This window comes from Acomys russatus, chromosome 4 (genome assembly GCF_903995435.1).
Source record: "Acomys russatus chromosome 4, mAcoRus1.1, whole genome shotgun sequence".
Taxonomy (NCBI): Eukaryota; Metazoa; Chordata; class Mammalia; order Rodentia; family Muridae; genus Acomys; species Acomys russatus.
In genome coordinates, this window is record NC_067140.1 from 57,380,582 (window position 1) to 57,396,137 (window position 15,556).

Here is a 15,556-nt window from a genome sequence, read left to right on the forward strand (position 1 = left end):
CATGTATATGAGTTCTGCTTACTGCATATATGTACACCATGTGCATGCCTTGTGCCTGCACAGGTCAGAAGGTTTCTGGATCCCCCAGGAACTGGAATTACTAGCAGTTGTGAGCTACCATGTGGGGAAGCACTGTAAGACAGAAAGTCAGCAACTCATAATGGCTTCAGGAAGTCCCTAAAACCAGATTCACTAGGCCCCTCCCTCTGAAGCAGCACAAAAGAAGCAGAAACCAGCTTAGCTGCTTAAAAGAGGCTCACACTAACTGAGCTGCCTGGATAGGACACTCCAACCTGTTGAGCTGCCCGTAGACTCTGCAGGTTCTCAGCTGAGTAAGCTGTTACCCAGGCTGGGGTTTGGTGATGCAACTGTCTTTGACATTTCTGGTCTTTTCACTCATATTCCTGGTAAATAACTCTAATACAACTGATTGGTTCACCAAGTCAGACTTCAGTGGTATCTGTCCTTTGGTCTGTCATGGACTTCCCGTCGGGGGCGAGTACAGGGCGTGCATGCATGCATGTCTGTCTATTGCATTTCCTTAGGAAAAATCTTGTCACACAACAGATGCTAGGAACCAAACCCTACAATAAAAGCTTTCCCCTTAACCTTACCTTGGAGCAGTCGTGTCAGCGTTTCTTTACCAGGCCCCTCATATACACAGTTTATCTTCAGTTGTTTTTCCTCTTCTTCTTGGTAAAACACAGCTTTGATATGGAATTATTTAAACAAATATAAGTACTACTAACAAAAGACAATGTCTTCCTTGGGTTTCAAGTTCTGAGCTGAGAAATTGATGTCTCTTTTTTATTTGCAGGATCACCATCCATCCCAGCAGGGCCAAGGTGGGCTCCATGGGATCTACCTGAGGGCCTTCTGCACAGGGCTGGGTTCAGTTCTGCAGCCTTACCGCAAAGCACTACTTGACTTGGAACAAGAGGTGAGAAAGAGGTAATATAGAAAACACTGTCTTTGGCCAGTAGCAGATTAGAGCATCCTCTTGACTTGGAAGTGGCCTTTGATAAGGCCAGGTGGTTAAGAGTGAGCTATTTCTTGTGGGGCTGGATGGTACAGTGTTCTAGTGTCTCCAGAGTGGATTTTTAAGAGCCCTGGTTTTCGTTTGTCATCTGAAAAGTAAATCTATAATCTATTGGTTCTGCAGAGCTTACAACAAACACTGAGCTGCTTGTCACATGCTCTCCGAGTTTATATAGAACAAGTTAATTTATTTTGTGTGTAATTCTGATAACTGCTTTTATTGCAGATCCTGGCTGACCCACATCTCTCCATATCACATGTCAATTACTCCTTGGATCAGGTACTCCTTGGAATGCTAAAATACATTTGAGTCTGTTGCTGTTTTTAGAATGGTCCTAATTTGTGACACTATATTAAAAACTTTTTACTTGTAGTTAGAGACAAATAGATATATTTTGCTCATTTGACTAGCCATGCCTTACTGGGTGAGAACTGCTTTAAGAGTGGTACACAGCCCGGCGTGGTGCCGCACACCTCTAATCCCAGCACTCGGGAGGCAGAGGCAGGAGGATCTCTGTGAGTTCGAGGCCAGCCTGGTCTACAAAGTGAGTCCAGGACAGCCAAGGCTATATAGAGAAACCCTGTCTCAAAAAAAAAAAAAAAAAAAAATAGGTGGTATGTGTGGCGACTGCCCCCCCCCCCCCCCCCCCGGGGCTCAACAGGAGGGAGCTACCCTAGGCTACAAGTCTTCAGTGAGTTCTAAGCCAGCTTAAAAAACAAACAAACAACAAGAAGAGTTCTACACTTAATTAGCTCTTAGCGTAATGTAACTATTCACCCACTGACATGGATACTGGCAGTGATGCCAGACTCAAAAGTGCAAATTACTTCTGTCCTCCATTTGCCTATCTGCAGCCAACTCTGATGTCTGGCTGCCTTAGGATTCTAGAACTCAAATAGTCTGTGCCATTGTACTTTTATCGCGAAAGCAAAAGTATTCTCTCTCTCTCTTCTTTTCTCTTTTGGTTTTTAGAGACAGGCTTTTTCTGTATAGCCATGGCTATCCTGGAACTTGTGCTGTAGACCAGGCTGGCCTCGAATTCATAGAAATTCACCTCTGCCTCCCAAGTACTGGGATCAAAGGCATGTGCTTTTAATCTTGAGTTGATCCTTTTTAAAATCCTGTATTTGATTTATACCCTTAATTTTCTCTACTTTGCAGTTCCAGCTCCTTTTTCCCTCTGTGATGGTTGTAGTGGAGCAAATTAAAAGCCAAAAGGTGAGAATTTTGCTCTAATAAGCATAAGGAAAATCTAATAATTAGTGCTGTTTTACAGTCTTTTGTGGAAGATATTGCTTTTTAATAGTTCTTATTTATTATCCCTTTATCATACAAAATGTCAGACAAGCAAAAATAAGACATTATGCTTTCTTTAAACACCGTGTGATTGAGAAAGAGTATGTGGACCTCCCTAAGAACGTTGCTGAGGTGAGAGCAGGCTGCACTGAGGGTTTGCATGTGGACTGGAGACCTACTCATTAGAAAGAAAGAAGGTGGTTTCCCGAGAGTTAAGAATCACTGGGCAAAACCCAGCTTCTTGTTTCATGTGAGACACTGCTTGTCACAAGTTTTATCACACATTGAACAGTTAAGAGTCTCCCACGTCAGAAGATGGTCTTCTGATTTCTGAGTGGAGTTAGTATCCATGAGGAAAAATGCTTAGAGATTTTATACTATAGGAATTCTTTCTTCTGTTTGCCCATTATTGGGCGAACTAGACAAATGAATTAAGTGTGCTCAGTTCAGTTCTTCGTGTTGTCCATTGTGTCTGTGCCTTATTTCTACTATAGTTAGCCAGTTGACTTACCTACCTTGTAAGTCAACTTTTCTTTTACTTTACTTGACCCTTTACTAAGGGTTTTACATGTGTATTTGCATATGCTCAGGGTCACAGAGAGCAAGGTAAATGACAGAATCTGTGTAACTCAAAGACTATGCTCGCCCTACCAAGATCTAGCCAATGGACTGGACATTCTCCACAGTTGAGTGGAGAGTGGGGACTTTCACATGAACTCTGTGCCTCATATTTGACCACGTTCCCTGGATGGGGAGGCTTGGTGGCACTCAGAGGAAGGATAGCAGGCTACCAAGAAGAGACTTGATACCCTATGAGCATATACAGGGGGAGGAGGTCCCCCCTCAGTTATAGGGGAGGGAAATAGGGTGAAAGTGGGAGAGAGGGAGGAATGGGAGGATACAAGGGAGGGGATAACAGTTGAGATGTAATATGAATGAATTAATAAAAAAAAACTATACTCTTAATCACTACATTAAACTCTCAAAATGGGAGGGAACCTTCTACATGAATGGAATTAGTAATGAGGGCACAGAATTCCATGCCTAGCTACATATCACCATTGACTTTCAGCTTCCATTGGCTACAGGAAGATCAGGGAACAAATACAGAGACTTAGATGACTGACCTTTCATACCTGGCCAGGTAGTGATAGGGGAACAAGTGTGCTAGTGCTCCACAGTTAAAAACTGAGGTGATTGAAAGCATGGGCTGAGGGGGAGAGTGGGGACCATTTGCAAATAGGCTCATCTAAGGGGATTGTCTTTAGACTGACGATTGTGTGATACTTTAAGTTTACTAAAAGCTTAAAATAATACACTTAAGATAAGCATATACAGTTAGGACACACAAATTATACCTCAGCGTGATTTATAAGAAAAGCCTAGAGGGCACAGAGACCTCCAGTTAGGGGCAGGATTCATATCTAACAAGTAGTCTGACTTAGGCCTTATGAAAGAAAGACTTTTCCTTGATTTTTGAAATGCCAACTCCCATGACTCTGGTTTCTTCGATGAATTGGGGCTCTAAACCAATGTACATATTAGAGTATATTAATAAGTACTGGATATGTTTGTTAAACCATAGGTGTCTGGGCATTACCCTCAAAATTTGCATTTCTGTCACCTTCACAGGTGTCCCAGACAGACGGACAGACAGACAGACATTTACTTACTTAATTTTTACCAATGTGGTATAAAATAGAGTCATTTGGGAAAAGGGACCTCAATTGAGAAAACACCTCCCTCAGATTATCTGTAGGCAGATCTGTAGTGCATTTTCTTGATTAATACTTGATGTGGGAAGGCCCAGCTCAATGCAGGCAGTGTCACCCCTGGGCAGGTGGTCCTGGATGACAAGGCTGAGCTAGCCATGGTGTGGGTTGAGGCTGCGGGAGCACAGTAAGCAACATTTCTCCATGGTCTGGGCTTCAGTTCCCGCCTTGAGCTCCTGCCCCTACTTGCCTTCATGATGGCCTAGGAACTATAATCCCAGCACTTGGGAGGCAGAGACAGGTGGATCACTGTGAGTTCGAGGCCAGCCTGGTCTACAAAGTGAGTCTAGGACAGCCAAGGCTACACAGAGAAACCTTGTCTCAAAAAACAAAAAACAAACACACACACACACACACACACACACACACACACACACGGAACTATAAGCTGAAATAAAAGCCTTCCCCCAACAAGTTGCTTTTAATCGTGGTGTTTTGTCACAGCATTAGAAACCTAAGACAACAGTAGCACTGATGATGCTGAGGGACGGTGAAGCTGTCTTTGTGAATGGACCATATAGACGTGAGAGGCTATATCAGCTTCTCTACTGGACTCTGCTTTCATAGTTGATGTAGAGCATGAGTTTATGTAACCTAGATTGACAAGGCTGTATTTCCCACAGATTCATGGCTGTCAAATCCTGGAAACAGTTTACAAACACAGCTGTGGGGGGTTGCCTCCAGTTCGAAGCGCACTAGAAAAGTAAGTCATGGCTTCCATAAGTATTGGGAGTACAAATGGGAGTCAAATGACTCTTCTTGTCATGTTTTATTTTCAGGTCCTATCAGGTAGATGATCTTTTTAATGTGTTCTTGGATTCGGTTTGCAAGTGTGTTATTGAGAATTTTTCCATCTATGTTCATAACAGAAATTGGTCGTAATTCTCTTTCTTTGCTGGGTCTGTATGTAGTTTGAGGAGCGTTGACATTCTTCTTTGAAAGTATGGTAGAATCCTGTGCTAAAGCCATTGTTCCTGGGCTTTTTTGCTTGGGAAAATTTAATAACTGTTTCTACTTCACTAGGGGTTATAGGTCTGTTTAAATTGCTTATCTGATCTTGAGAAATATATTGAGAAAATTATTCATTTCTTTTAGATTTTCCAATTTAATGGAGTACAAGTTTTTAAACTATGTCCTTCTGATTATCTGGATTTCCTCAGTATCTGTTGTTATATCCCCTTTTCATTTCTAATTTCGCTTTTTGTTTTCTTAGAGGTTTTTTTTTTTTTTTTCAATTTATTTAGTTTTATTTTATGTGCATTGGTGTGAGGGTATCAGATCACCTGGAACTGGAGTTACAGACAGTTGTGGAGGTGCCATGTGGGTGCTGGGAATTGAACCTGAGTCCTTTGGAAGAGCAGACAATGTTCTTAACCACTGAACCGTCTCTCCCCCTACCCCATTCCTAATTTTGTTAATTTGGATATTTTCTCTCTGCCATTTAGTTAATTTGGATAAGAGTTTGTAAATCTTCCTGATTTTCTAAAAGAACCAACTCTTTGTTTCAGTGTATCTTTGTATTATTTTTGTTTGTTTCTATCTCACTGATTTCATCCTGAGTATGAATATTTTTTGTTCTCTACTCCTTTTGAGTGTGATTTCTTCCTTTTCTAGAGCTTTCAGGTGTGTTGTTAAGCTACTAATATGAGATTGGTCTTTTTTTTTTTAAGTAGACACTTAAGTGCTGTGAACTTGCATCTTAGAGCTGCCTTCATTGTCTTCCATAAGTTTGGATATGTTGTATATTCATTCTATTCTAGAAAGTCTTCCTTTCTTTTTTGGTTTTCCAAGACAGGGTTTCTCTGTGTAGCCCTGGCTGTCCTGGACTCACTTTATAGACCAGGCTGGCCTCAAACTCAGAGATCCGCCTGCCTCTGCCTCCTGCGTGCTGGGATCACTGGTGTGCACCATCACACCTAGCTAAGTCTTCCTTTCTTAACTTCTATCTTGACTCGTTTTTCATTCAGTAGAGAGTTGCTCTGTTTCTGTGGGTTTGTAGGCTTTTTGCTGTTGACATCCAGCTTAATCCTTGGTGGTCAGATAGGATGTGGGGAGTTATTTCAATTTTTTTGCATATGTTGAGACTTGCTTTATGTCCAAGTTTGTGGTCAGTTTTGGAGAAAGTTCTATGAGGTTCTATGTGTTTGGATGAAATGTTCTATATATATATATCTGTTTCATCCATTTGGCTTATAACGTCAATTAGCTCTAGTATTTTTCTGCTTAGTTTTTGTCTGGATGACCTGTCCATTGATAAGAGTTGGACATTGAAGTATCCCGCTGTTAGGGTGTGAAAGTCAATACGTAATTTAAGCTGTAGCCATGTTTCTTTTATGAATTGGGTGCCCTTGTGTTTGATGCATGGATGTTAAGAATTGAGTGTCTTCTTGGTGAAATTTTTCTCTGATGAGTACTTAGTGGGCTTCCCTAGCTCTTCTGGTAGGTTTTGGTTAGAAGTCTATTTTGTCAGATATTATAACAGCTATACCAGGTTGCATCTTAGGATCATTTGCTTGAAATAGCTTTTTCCATCCTTTTACCCTTAGGTGATGCCTATCCTTGATGTTAAGGTGTGTTTCTTGGGTACTGCAGAAAGGTGGATCCTATTTTCAAATCCATTTTGTTGTCTTGTTTTGGGGGAATTGAGACTATTGATGTTGAGAGATTATTGATGAGCAGTGTTTATTGATTCCTGCTATTTTGTTGGTGGTGGACGGGTGAGTGTTTCCCCTCTTCTGATTTGCTGTCTGGAACTATTTATTTCTTGTATTTTCTTGGGTGTGGTTAACCTCATTAGGTTGGAGTTTTCTCAGGATTTGTAGACAGATAGTGCTTAAATTTGGTTTTATTATGGGATGTCTTATTTTCTCCATCTATGGTGATTGAAAGCTTTGCTGGATATAGTAGTCTCTGGGCTGGCATCAGGGGTCTCTTAGAATCCACAGCACATCTGTTCAGGCCCATCTGGCTTTTAGAGTCTTCTTTGAAAAGACAGATGTAATTCTGATAGGTCTACCTTTATATGCTACTTGGTTTTTTTCCCTTACGGCTTTTAATATTCTTTCTTTGTTCCCTATGTTTAGTGTTTTATTATGTGTGCAGTAGACTTTCTTTTCTGGTCCAATCTTTTTGGTATTCTGTATGTTTCTTGTACCTTCATAGACATTTCTTTCTTTAGGTTAGGGAAATTTTCCTCTATAATTTTTTGTTGTTTTGTTTTGTTTTTTGTTTCTCCAGTGTTTCTCTATTTTCATGCTGGCATCTTGGCATCTGAGTTTAGGAAGATTATAATTCTAGGTGGTGATATTTGGTCTTGTCTTTGTTGAATGGATGTTTTGTTCGTTGGTTCCTGCTTCCTCTCTAGTGGGCTGTGTATTACCTGGTAGAAAATGCTTCTGGGGTCCTGATAGCTATGGCCACTGGGGGTTCCAGGTAAAATGAGAATGGGCTGAGGAAGGGACTGAGGGGCCCACCAGAATCTGCCTAGTCCCCTGGAAATGGAGACAGAGAGGGAGAAGCATCCACAACAGGAGGTCTGCTATAGAGCTGGAGATGAGACTGGGGGATTAGAAGTGGAGGAAATGGAGGGAGAGTGAAGATCTGCAGTTAGCCTACTTGCCTCCCTGGTCAGTAGCCTCTGGGTTCCCAGGCTGGAGTTTGGGCAGGAATAATGTGGATTGGGGAAGGAGGATAGGATCAGAAGACCTGCCTGAGCTACTGGGGATGGGGATGGGGTGAGGGTGGGGCGGAAGGCAGGGGCAGCAGGGGGTCTGCTACAGAGCTGGGGATGAGACTGGGGGATTGGGTTTGGAAGAGCAAAGGCAGAGGTGAAGATTTGAAGTTAACCTACCTGCTTACCTGGGCAGAGTGCTTTTTTATTTTATTTTATTTTATTTATTTATTTATTTTAGGTTTTTTGAAACAGGGTTTCAAAACTCGCTTTTGTAGACCAGGCTGGCCTCAAACTCACAGCGATCCTCCTGCCTCTGCCTCCTGAGTGCTGGGATTAAATGCCTGTGCCACCATGCCCGGCTTTTTATTTTTTTTAATAAAGGATTTCCTTTGAGTTTGTGTATTTTAAATAGTAGACAAAAGCTCTATTTCTTTTTTTTTCTCTCCAACTCTTATTTTGAAATAGATCAATTATACAAAGAAGTTGAATATAAAGCACTTGGTCATCCTTTACTTTTACCAATTGTTAACATTTTGTCCAATTTATCTTTTTTCTTTCTCCTATATGTATGTGAAATATGTACATATCCTTCAGTTCTGGGTCATTAAGAAGTAGTTGCATTCTCTTTTTTAAAAACAACCTCAATATCATATTATTCCCTAAAAATTAATAAGTAATATGACATTTTAAAATATTTTAAAATGTCTCCACTTGTTACCTAGAAGTCCAGTATACCTGCTCTGTTTTTCACAATCCAGAATCTAGTGCATTTTCATATAATTGCACTTAGTTGTTATGTCTTTTAAGTCTATCTCTCTATGTCCTCCCCTTCTCATTTTCTTGGGTGTGTGTGTGTGTGTGTGTGTGTGTGTGTTTAATTTTTTATTTAGAGTCTCATTCAGTAGCCTAGGCCCTCCTTGAACTCATAGTGATCCTCCTTCCTCAGCCTTCAGTTACTGGAATTATAGGCATGAGCCATACCTGAGCTTTTAAAAGTCTCCTTCAGTTTAAAATAGCATCTTGGAGTAGAAGAGATGGCTCAGTGGTTAGGAGCAATTGCTGCTTTTCACAGAACCTAGATTTAGTTCTCAGCACCCACAGCTGTCTATAACTGCAGCTCTAGTAGGATTACATACCTCTACCCTCCACAGGCACCCGCAGTCAGGTAACACATACACAAAAGCACACATAAACATAAGAACAATTTTTAAAATATTTAGAATGTTGTCTTTGATGGCAACACTTGGAAACTCTTAGCAGTTGCTGTTGAATGCCCACAATTTAAATTTTTCTGATTCATTCTTTCTAATTTTATTCAAGTTAGTTTTTAGCAAGAAGACTACACAGGTGACATTGTTTCAGAAGGCTGGTTTCTCCCGTGATGATGCTGTGTGGTTTAGGTGTTATTATCTGTCAGGTCTCTCTATTGCAGAGAGACCTTTACCTCTATGTAATGAATATGCCCTCTGACCACCCTTCAAGACCATCTCAATAGCCGTTCCCCAACTACATTCCTGCATTTTATTTTGGTTTCTGCGTTTTATTGAGTACTATGTTACTCTGTCAATCTGGCATTCACATATTGAATCTGTTTCCTTATGCAGTTTCCAAGAAGAAGAAAACAAAATCAAGGCTATGTTAAATAAAAAGTGACTCCATTACATCCATTTAGACTCATTAGTTTTGAAATTTACACAAAGAACAAAAATATTTGTCCTAAAAGAACATTTCCTGAGCTTAAACAAGTATATAGAACAGGTTGGACTTAAATATGTACTTATTATATGTGAAAATTAATCAGTCTGTAAGCAATAAAATTGGCACATATTTTTACCTTGTTTCCCCATTACTTACTAAACTCTCAAGCTTCTGTCTGTCCACTCTGAATTTTAAGCATGATCTATGGCCATGGTGAGTTTCAGTAGCTTGGTAAGGCTCTTGCTGCCTTCTCTCCTCAGAATCCTGGTTGTATGCCACGGAGTCATGTATAAACAGCTCTCGGCCTGGATGCTGCATGGACTCCTCTTGGACCAGCATGAAGAGTTCTTCATCAAACAGGGTCCGTCGTCTGGTAATATCAGTGCCCAGCAGGAAGAGGATGAGGAGGATCTGGGAATAGGAGGCCTGACAGGAAAACAACTGAGAGAACTGCAGGACCTGGTGAGGGCATAGCAGGAAGCCCAGGACAGGCATCTGTCAGGAACCCCTGCAACTGACTCACCTGCCGACCCTGGCTGCATTAGTTAGAAATACAGAGCTTTCCTCTTAACTAGTTAGAGACTACAAAATAGAAAGTGATACGTTTTATCTATGTGTAGCTTTTCATGTAATTTAATAGACTCCTCAAAGTCTTGTGTTGTCCACGCTTATGTGTTCACCCATTGGCTCACTTACCTTGTTGTACTCATTGACTGTTAGGTTCCGGGCACTCTTACAGGTGCCCAACTACACAGGCAAAAGTGTGTATATATATCCTTAAGATGCTTATAATTTGATGGAAAATAGAGAAAAGTAAACAGTTACATTATAGTGTACCAGATGCTCTGCAAAATAGTGCAGATGTTTTGTTTTTTTGTTTTTGCAAGGTGGAATATATTTTTAAATTTCAAAATTTGGTAGGCTAGGTCACGGCACCCGCAGAGATTGTGTGTAACGGTAGAGGTTGTGAAGGACAGGGCTCCTTGGAAGAACCATGTGAGTTTGGTCAGGCAAAGCTAAAGCGTGTGGTGTGCATGGTAGAGGAGCAAGGGAGGCGGCCGTGGAGAAAGGGGCTGAGTGAAGCAGAGACAAAGCCCTGAGGCCTTTGTAAACAAAACGTTTTAGACTTGAACCTGAAAAGTGCTGAGTGCTATTGGCTAATCCAGGCAAGGAGTAGCAGGAGACTTAGTGATAGGTCATTTTAGGTGTAATATGGGAACCATTTCTTCAAAACCAAAATTAGCAACTGAGCGTGGTGGTGCATATCTGTGATCTCAGAACCTCATAGGACAGGCTGAAGCAGGGCGAGCACCATTAGTCCAAGGCCAGGCTGGCCGGCAGTGAGACCCTGACTTCTCTCCCCCAAACAAGAACAAGAAGACGGTTGTGGTGGTACATACCAGTAATCCCAGCACCCAGGAATCAGGCAAAAGAATTATTCCCAAGTTTGAAGCTGCTCTAGTCTGCATAAGGAGTTGTAAGCCAGCCTGAGCTGCTAGAGTGAAACCCTGTCTCCAAAACAAAAATAAAAAATCAAGAGTAGTGGCAAATAGACCAATTAATAGAGTCTTAGGGATTTTCTTGGGTGAAAAATGTTAACAGTGAATTTAGAGGCAGTAGAGAAGCCTGAGAGATTTTTGAAAATGGAGTTAACAGCCCTTTAGGGATTAGCAATGAGTCAAGAGTGAAGTTTTGCCTGTAGCTGTTAGGCACCGGGTGAGCAGTGAATAATAGGCACTGTGTATTGGTGGTGTTTGTTGTAGGCATCAAACCTGAGGCCAGACGAGGCTTCTACATCTGAGCTGTATTCCCAGCTCAAGGTCTAATACGGGATGTGTTGAGTTTAAGGAGTCCGTGGAAAACGCTCAGTGGGCTGAGCCTGGCTGAGTAGTATAGCTTGCTCTGAAACTAAACATGGAGTAGTGACCATGTAGCTCAGAAGCCTTTACTGTGCAGCCGTGGGAAGCTGCCAGAGGGTATCTGTAGTGTCTAGTAGGTCCGCAGCATATATTTGCAGGTCTGTTTAAAAGAAATTCTGTTGTGATGCCTAGTGAAGCTATGTAAGAGGTTATCTCTGAAAGATGCAGAACAGGAGAAAAGAGTCAGAGATAGGTCTTAACCTGGAAAATACCAACTAATTCTTAGAGTTGTACAAACAAGGAAGCTGATGGCCTGCCAGCTGGACACAGTGGTAAAGCCTTATTTTAAACTCAGGGCTAGGTTCCATTTGTCAAAGTGCTTGTGCAACTGTGAGGGAAGACCTGGGGTCAAATTCCCAGAACCCATATAAAAGCTAGATGCTCTGCTGTCACCTCTGTAATCTCAGTGCTCCTGCAGAGAGATGGGAGACAGAAACAGGAGCATCCCTGAAATCCTGAAGGCCATTTAGCTTGGCATACACAACAGAATAACAAGGAAACCTTGGTCTCAAGTTAGAAGGTGAGGACCAGCACCCGCAGTTGTCCTTGGACCTCCATACATACACTGCAGCACATGTGTGCCACACTGACACCCATTGTGCACTTTTACACACAGGTAATTTAAAAAATAAGAACTCAGTGTTTTCCACCATGCCACTGTTCTCTGTAAAAGTGAAATAAATTTCCAGAGCTGGTGATTTAAGACTTGTGAAACTTCAGGTTTACACCCTGATTACCAACAGCACAGATCACAGGTTAGGGGAGTTAAGGCCTGCTGTCCTACTTCATGTGGTGGCTTGTTTCCTTAACTAGCGCCTAATTGAGGAAGAGAACATGCTGGCCCCATCTCTGAAGCAGTTTTCCCTGCGGGTGGAGATCTTACCATCCTACATTCCAGTGCGAGTTGCTGAGAAAATCCTCTTTGTTGGAGAGTCTGTCCAGATGTTTGAGAATCAGAATGTGACCCTGACGAGGAAAGGTAAGAATGCCCTTGTTCTGTTGGCCACCTCCTCAGAGGGACACTGGCTCAAAGTACGCTGGGTGACAGTGGTGAACTGCCTCAGCAAAAGAAGCTCTAATAGTTGCCTGGGCAACTGAGGCCCCCCCCCCCCCCCCCCCGCCCGCCTGACTCCTTCTTACTCCACAGGGTCCATCTTGAAGAACCAGGAGGACACTTTTGCTGCAGAGCTGCATCGGCTCAAGCAGCAGCCACTCTTCAGCCTGGTGGATTTTGAGCAGGTGGTGGATCGGATTCGTAGCACTGTGGCTGAGGTCTGTCTTCTATCTTCTCCTGTTCCAGAAGAAATAAGGTTGGAGAGGATTAAAGGGCAAAAGGGGGCGGGGGGAGGACAGGAAGAAAGGGAAGGGACTGGAGAGATGGCTCAGTGGTTAAGAGCACTGGATTCGATTCCCAGGACCCGCATCGTGGCTTACAACCGTCTGTAACTCCAGGGCCCTCTTCTGACTTCCAAAGGCACTAGGCAGGTGTGTTGAGACAGACAATCATTTAGGCAAACACCCTCACACAAAAAAATAGTAAATAAAGAACTTCTGTTTTTCAGATAGAAGTAGAATTGCTGGACACAGTGGTACACCCCTGTAATCCCAGCACTCAGGGAGGCAGAGGCAGGTGGATCTCTGTGAGTTTGAGGTCAGCCTGGTCTGCAAAGCGAGTCCAGGACAGCCAAGGCTACACAGAGAAACCCTGTCACAGGGGGAGAAAGTGTTTATATCTGTATACATTAGTTAAGTAAAACTATTTGTCTCTCTGTCTTGTTCTTGGATAGTTTTAGAGTAAAAATTACATAATCCTTATAAAATGGGCTAGGTAAACTGCTTTTCTTTTTATTGTTATTGTTAAAAACATTTTATATTAGCAGTTGTTACTGAAAGTTTAGGCTTACCTAAAAAGTAATCTAAGCTGAGCTTTCTTCAGGAAGAAAAATTTTATAGATTATGTTTAAAACTAAATTACCATAAATTTTTTTCTTGTAACAACTTTGATACTCTGTAGTTTAGGAACTTAACTATCTTAGATAGATTTAATTTTTTAAAGATACTTGCTTGTCTGTAATTATGTTTTGTTTTGTTTACTTAAATTCTGCCTTTTAAAAATTATTTTGTAGCCAGGCACTGGTGTTGTATACCTTTAGTCCCAGTACTTTGGAGGCAGAGGTAGGCAGAACTCTGAGTTTGAGGCCAGCCTGGTTCACAGAACAGCAAGGGCTACACAGAGAAATACTTTTTAGAAAAAAAAAAATTGATAATAATAAATTTAATTAAATAATTGGAAATAATAAAAATATTCTAAGATTATTATTTTGTGTCTGTGTGTGGTAACTGTACTTATGTTGCATATGTGCGTGCACACATGCACCAGAGCTCAGCTACTTTATCTTCCGTTTTCACTCTCTACCTGACTTTTTAGGAGAGCATCACTCACTGAACCTAGAGCTCACCATTTAGGCTAGCCTGGCTGGCCAGTGAGCCCCCAGGGCCTACTTGCCTCCCAGCATTGGGTTATAGTCATGTACCCAGCTTTTGCATAGGTGCTGCAGATCTGAACTCACATCCTTGTGCATAGCAAGCTCTTCCTTCACTGAGCCATCTCACCAGCCCCAGTTTTTCTCATTTTGTTTAATCTTATTATGCTATTATTAAAATTAATAAACTAGGGCCGGGCATGGTGGCGCACGCCTTTAATCCCAGCACTTGGGAGGCAGAGGCAGATGGATCACTGTGAGTTCGAGGCCAGCCTGGTCTACAAAGTGAGTCTAGGACAGCCAAAGCTATCACAGAGAAACCTTGTCTCGGAAAAAAAAAAAAAAAAAAAAAAAAGAATTTAATAAACTAGTTAGAACCAGCTTTTCCCCCCTTAATTTTTAATTTATAGGTCACTTTTACTTGTCTTTATCTTTTTTCCCCATCTTACTTTAAGTATTAAAACATGCTAGCTTATGCATAAAAACATGAATTATATATAAATGGAAAATCATATAGTATTTCAATGCATATATAAGTTGTATGATTTTTTTTTTACATGTATGGGTGTTACGCTTACATGGTATATATGTAACATGCCTGGCTGGTGCCCTCAGCCAGAAGAGGGTAGCAGATTCCCTGGAATTGGAGTAACAGATGGTTGTGAGCCACCTTCTAGGTGCTGGGAATCAAACTCATGTCCACTGGAAGAGTAGCCAGTGCTATTTTCTGATAAGCCATCTCTCCATCTCTCCAAAATGGGATTGCTGCATAAGCAAGGCTGTCCTGGAACTTGGTGGTCATCTTCCTGGTACAGTCTTCCTGATGCCGGACTGACGGGCCTGTTCCAGTAAACCCAGTTCTTTCTTCCTTTTTATAAGTCATGAACTAAAGGAGATTTTAGCTAATGCTTTTCCTGCATCTCTTAAGGTAACCAGATGGGTTTTTCTCTTTAATGTAGTAGGTTACACTCATGCTTTTTTGAGATAGGGTCTAATTATGTAGAGACTCCTCCTGTTCTGGAATGTGCTAGATAGATCAGGCTGGCCTTGATCTGACAGAGCTTCTCCTACTCTGCTTCCCAAGTGCTAGAATTTAAGGCATGAGCCACCATGTTTGGCTACATTCACAGTTTTTAAAAAGTTGATTGAGACAAGATTTACATAAATATTCAACATTGTAGCATTTTAAAATGATATTCAGTCCAGCGGTTTCTAATTTCACAGAGTTGTGTTTGCAACTATCACCATTAATTTTTATCTTGCATAGGTTTTGTTTTATATCTATTTAAAACTATTTGTTAATTCCTAGAATTAGCTGAACTTGGGTTCACTGTAATGAAATTTTATGGGGTTTTTTGTGTTTTAATCTCATCACAGCACCTCTGGAAACTAATGGTAGAAGAATCAGATTTACTGGGTCAGCTAAAGGTAATAACTGATACTCTCTTAAATGTTGAAATGATTCTGGAAAGCACTCTTGCCTAGACTTCCACAGTAGACTCATTCGTTCTTACTCAAGTGGCGGGTGGGGGTGGGGGGGGATAATTATATATATATATATATATATATATATATATATATATATATATATATATATATTTTTTTTTTTTTTTTTTTTTTTTTTTTTTTTTTAAGGTGGCTGGAGAGACAGCCGTGGGTGCTGGGAACCGAACTCT

At 41.3% G+C, this 15,556-nt stretch overlaps 1 protein-coding gene across 2 annotated transcripts in view; it reads left to right on the forward strand.

Moving 5' to 3' along the window:
- Window positions 1-15,556, forward strand: part of Tubgcp4 (tubulin gamma complex associated protein 4) — a 29,782-nt gene that overhangs the window by 5,168 nt on the left and 9,058 nt on the right. For both annotated transcript variants that reach the window (XM_051144483.1, XM_051144484.1), the window contains exons 3-10: window positions 818-940; window positions 1,265-1,318; window positions 2,201-2,257; window positions 4,731-4,810; window positions 9,739-9,940; window positions 12,211-12,376; window positions 12,545-12,669; window positions 15,258-15,308. In XM_051144483.1, coding sequence (XP_051000440.1) covers window positions 818-940; window positions 1,265-1,318; window positions 2,201-2,257; window positions 4,731-4,810; window positions 9,739-9,940; window positions 12,211-12,376; window positions 12,545-12,669; window positions 15,258-15,308 — 858 coding nt within the window. The remainder of the gene's footprint in view (window positions 1-817; window positions 941-1,264; window positions 1,319-2,200; window positions 2,258-4,730; window positions 4,811-9,738; window positions 9,941-12,210; window positions 12,377-12,544; window positions 12,670-15,257; window positions 15,309-15,556) is intronic.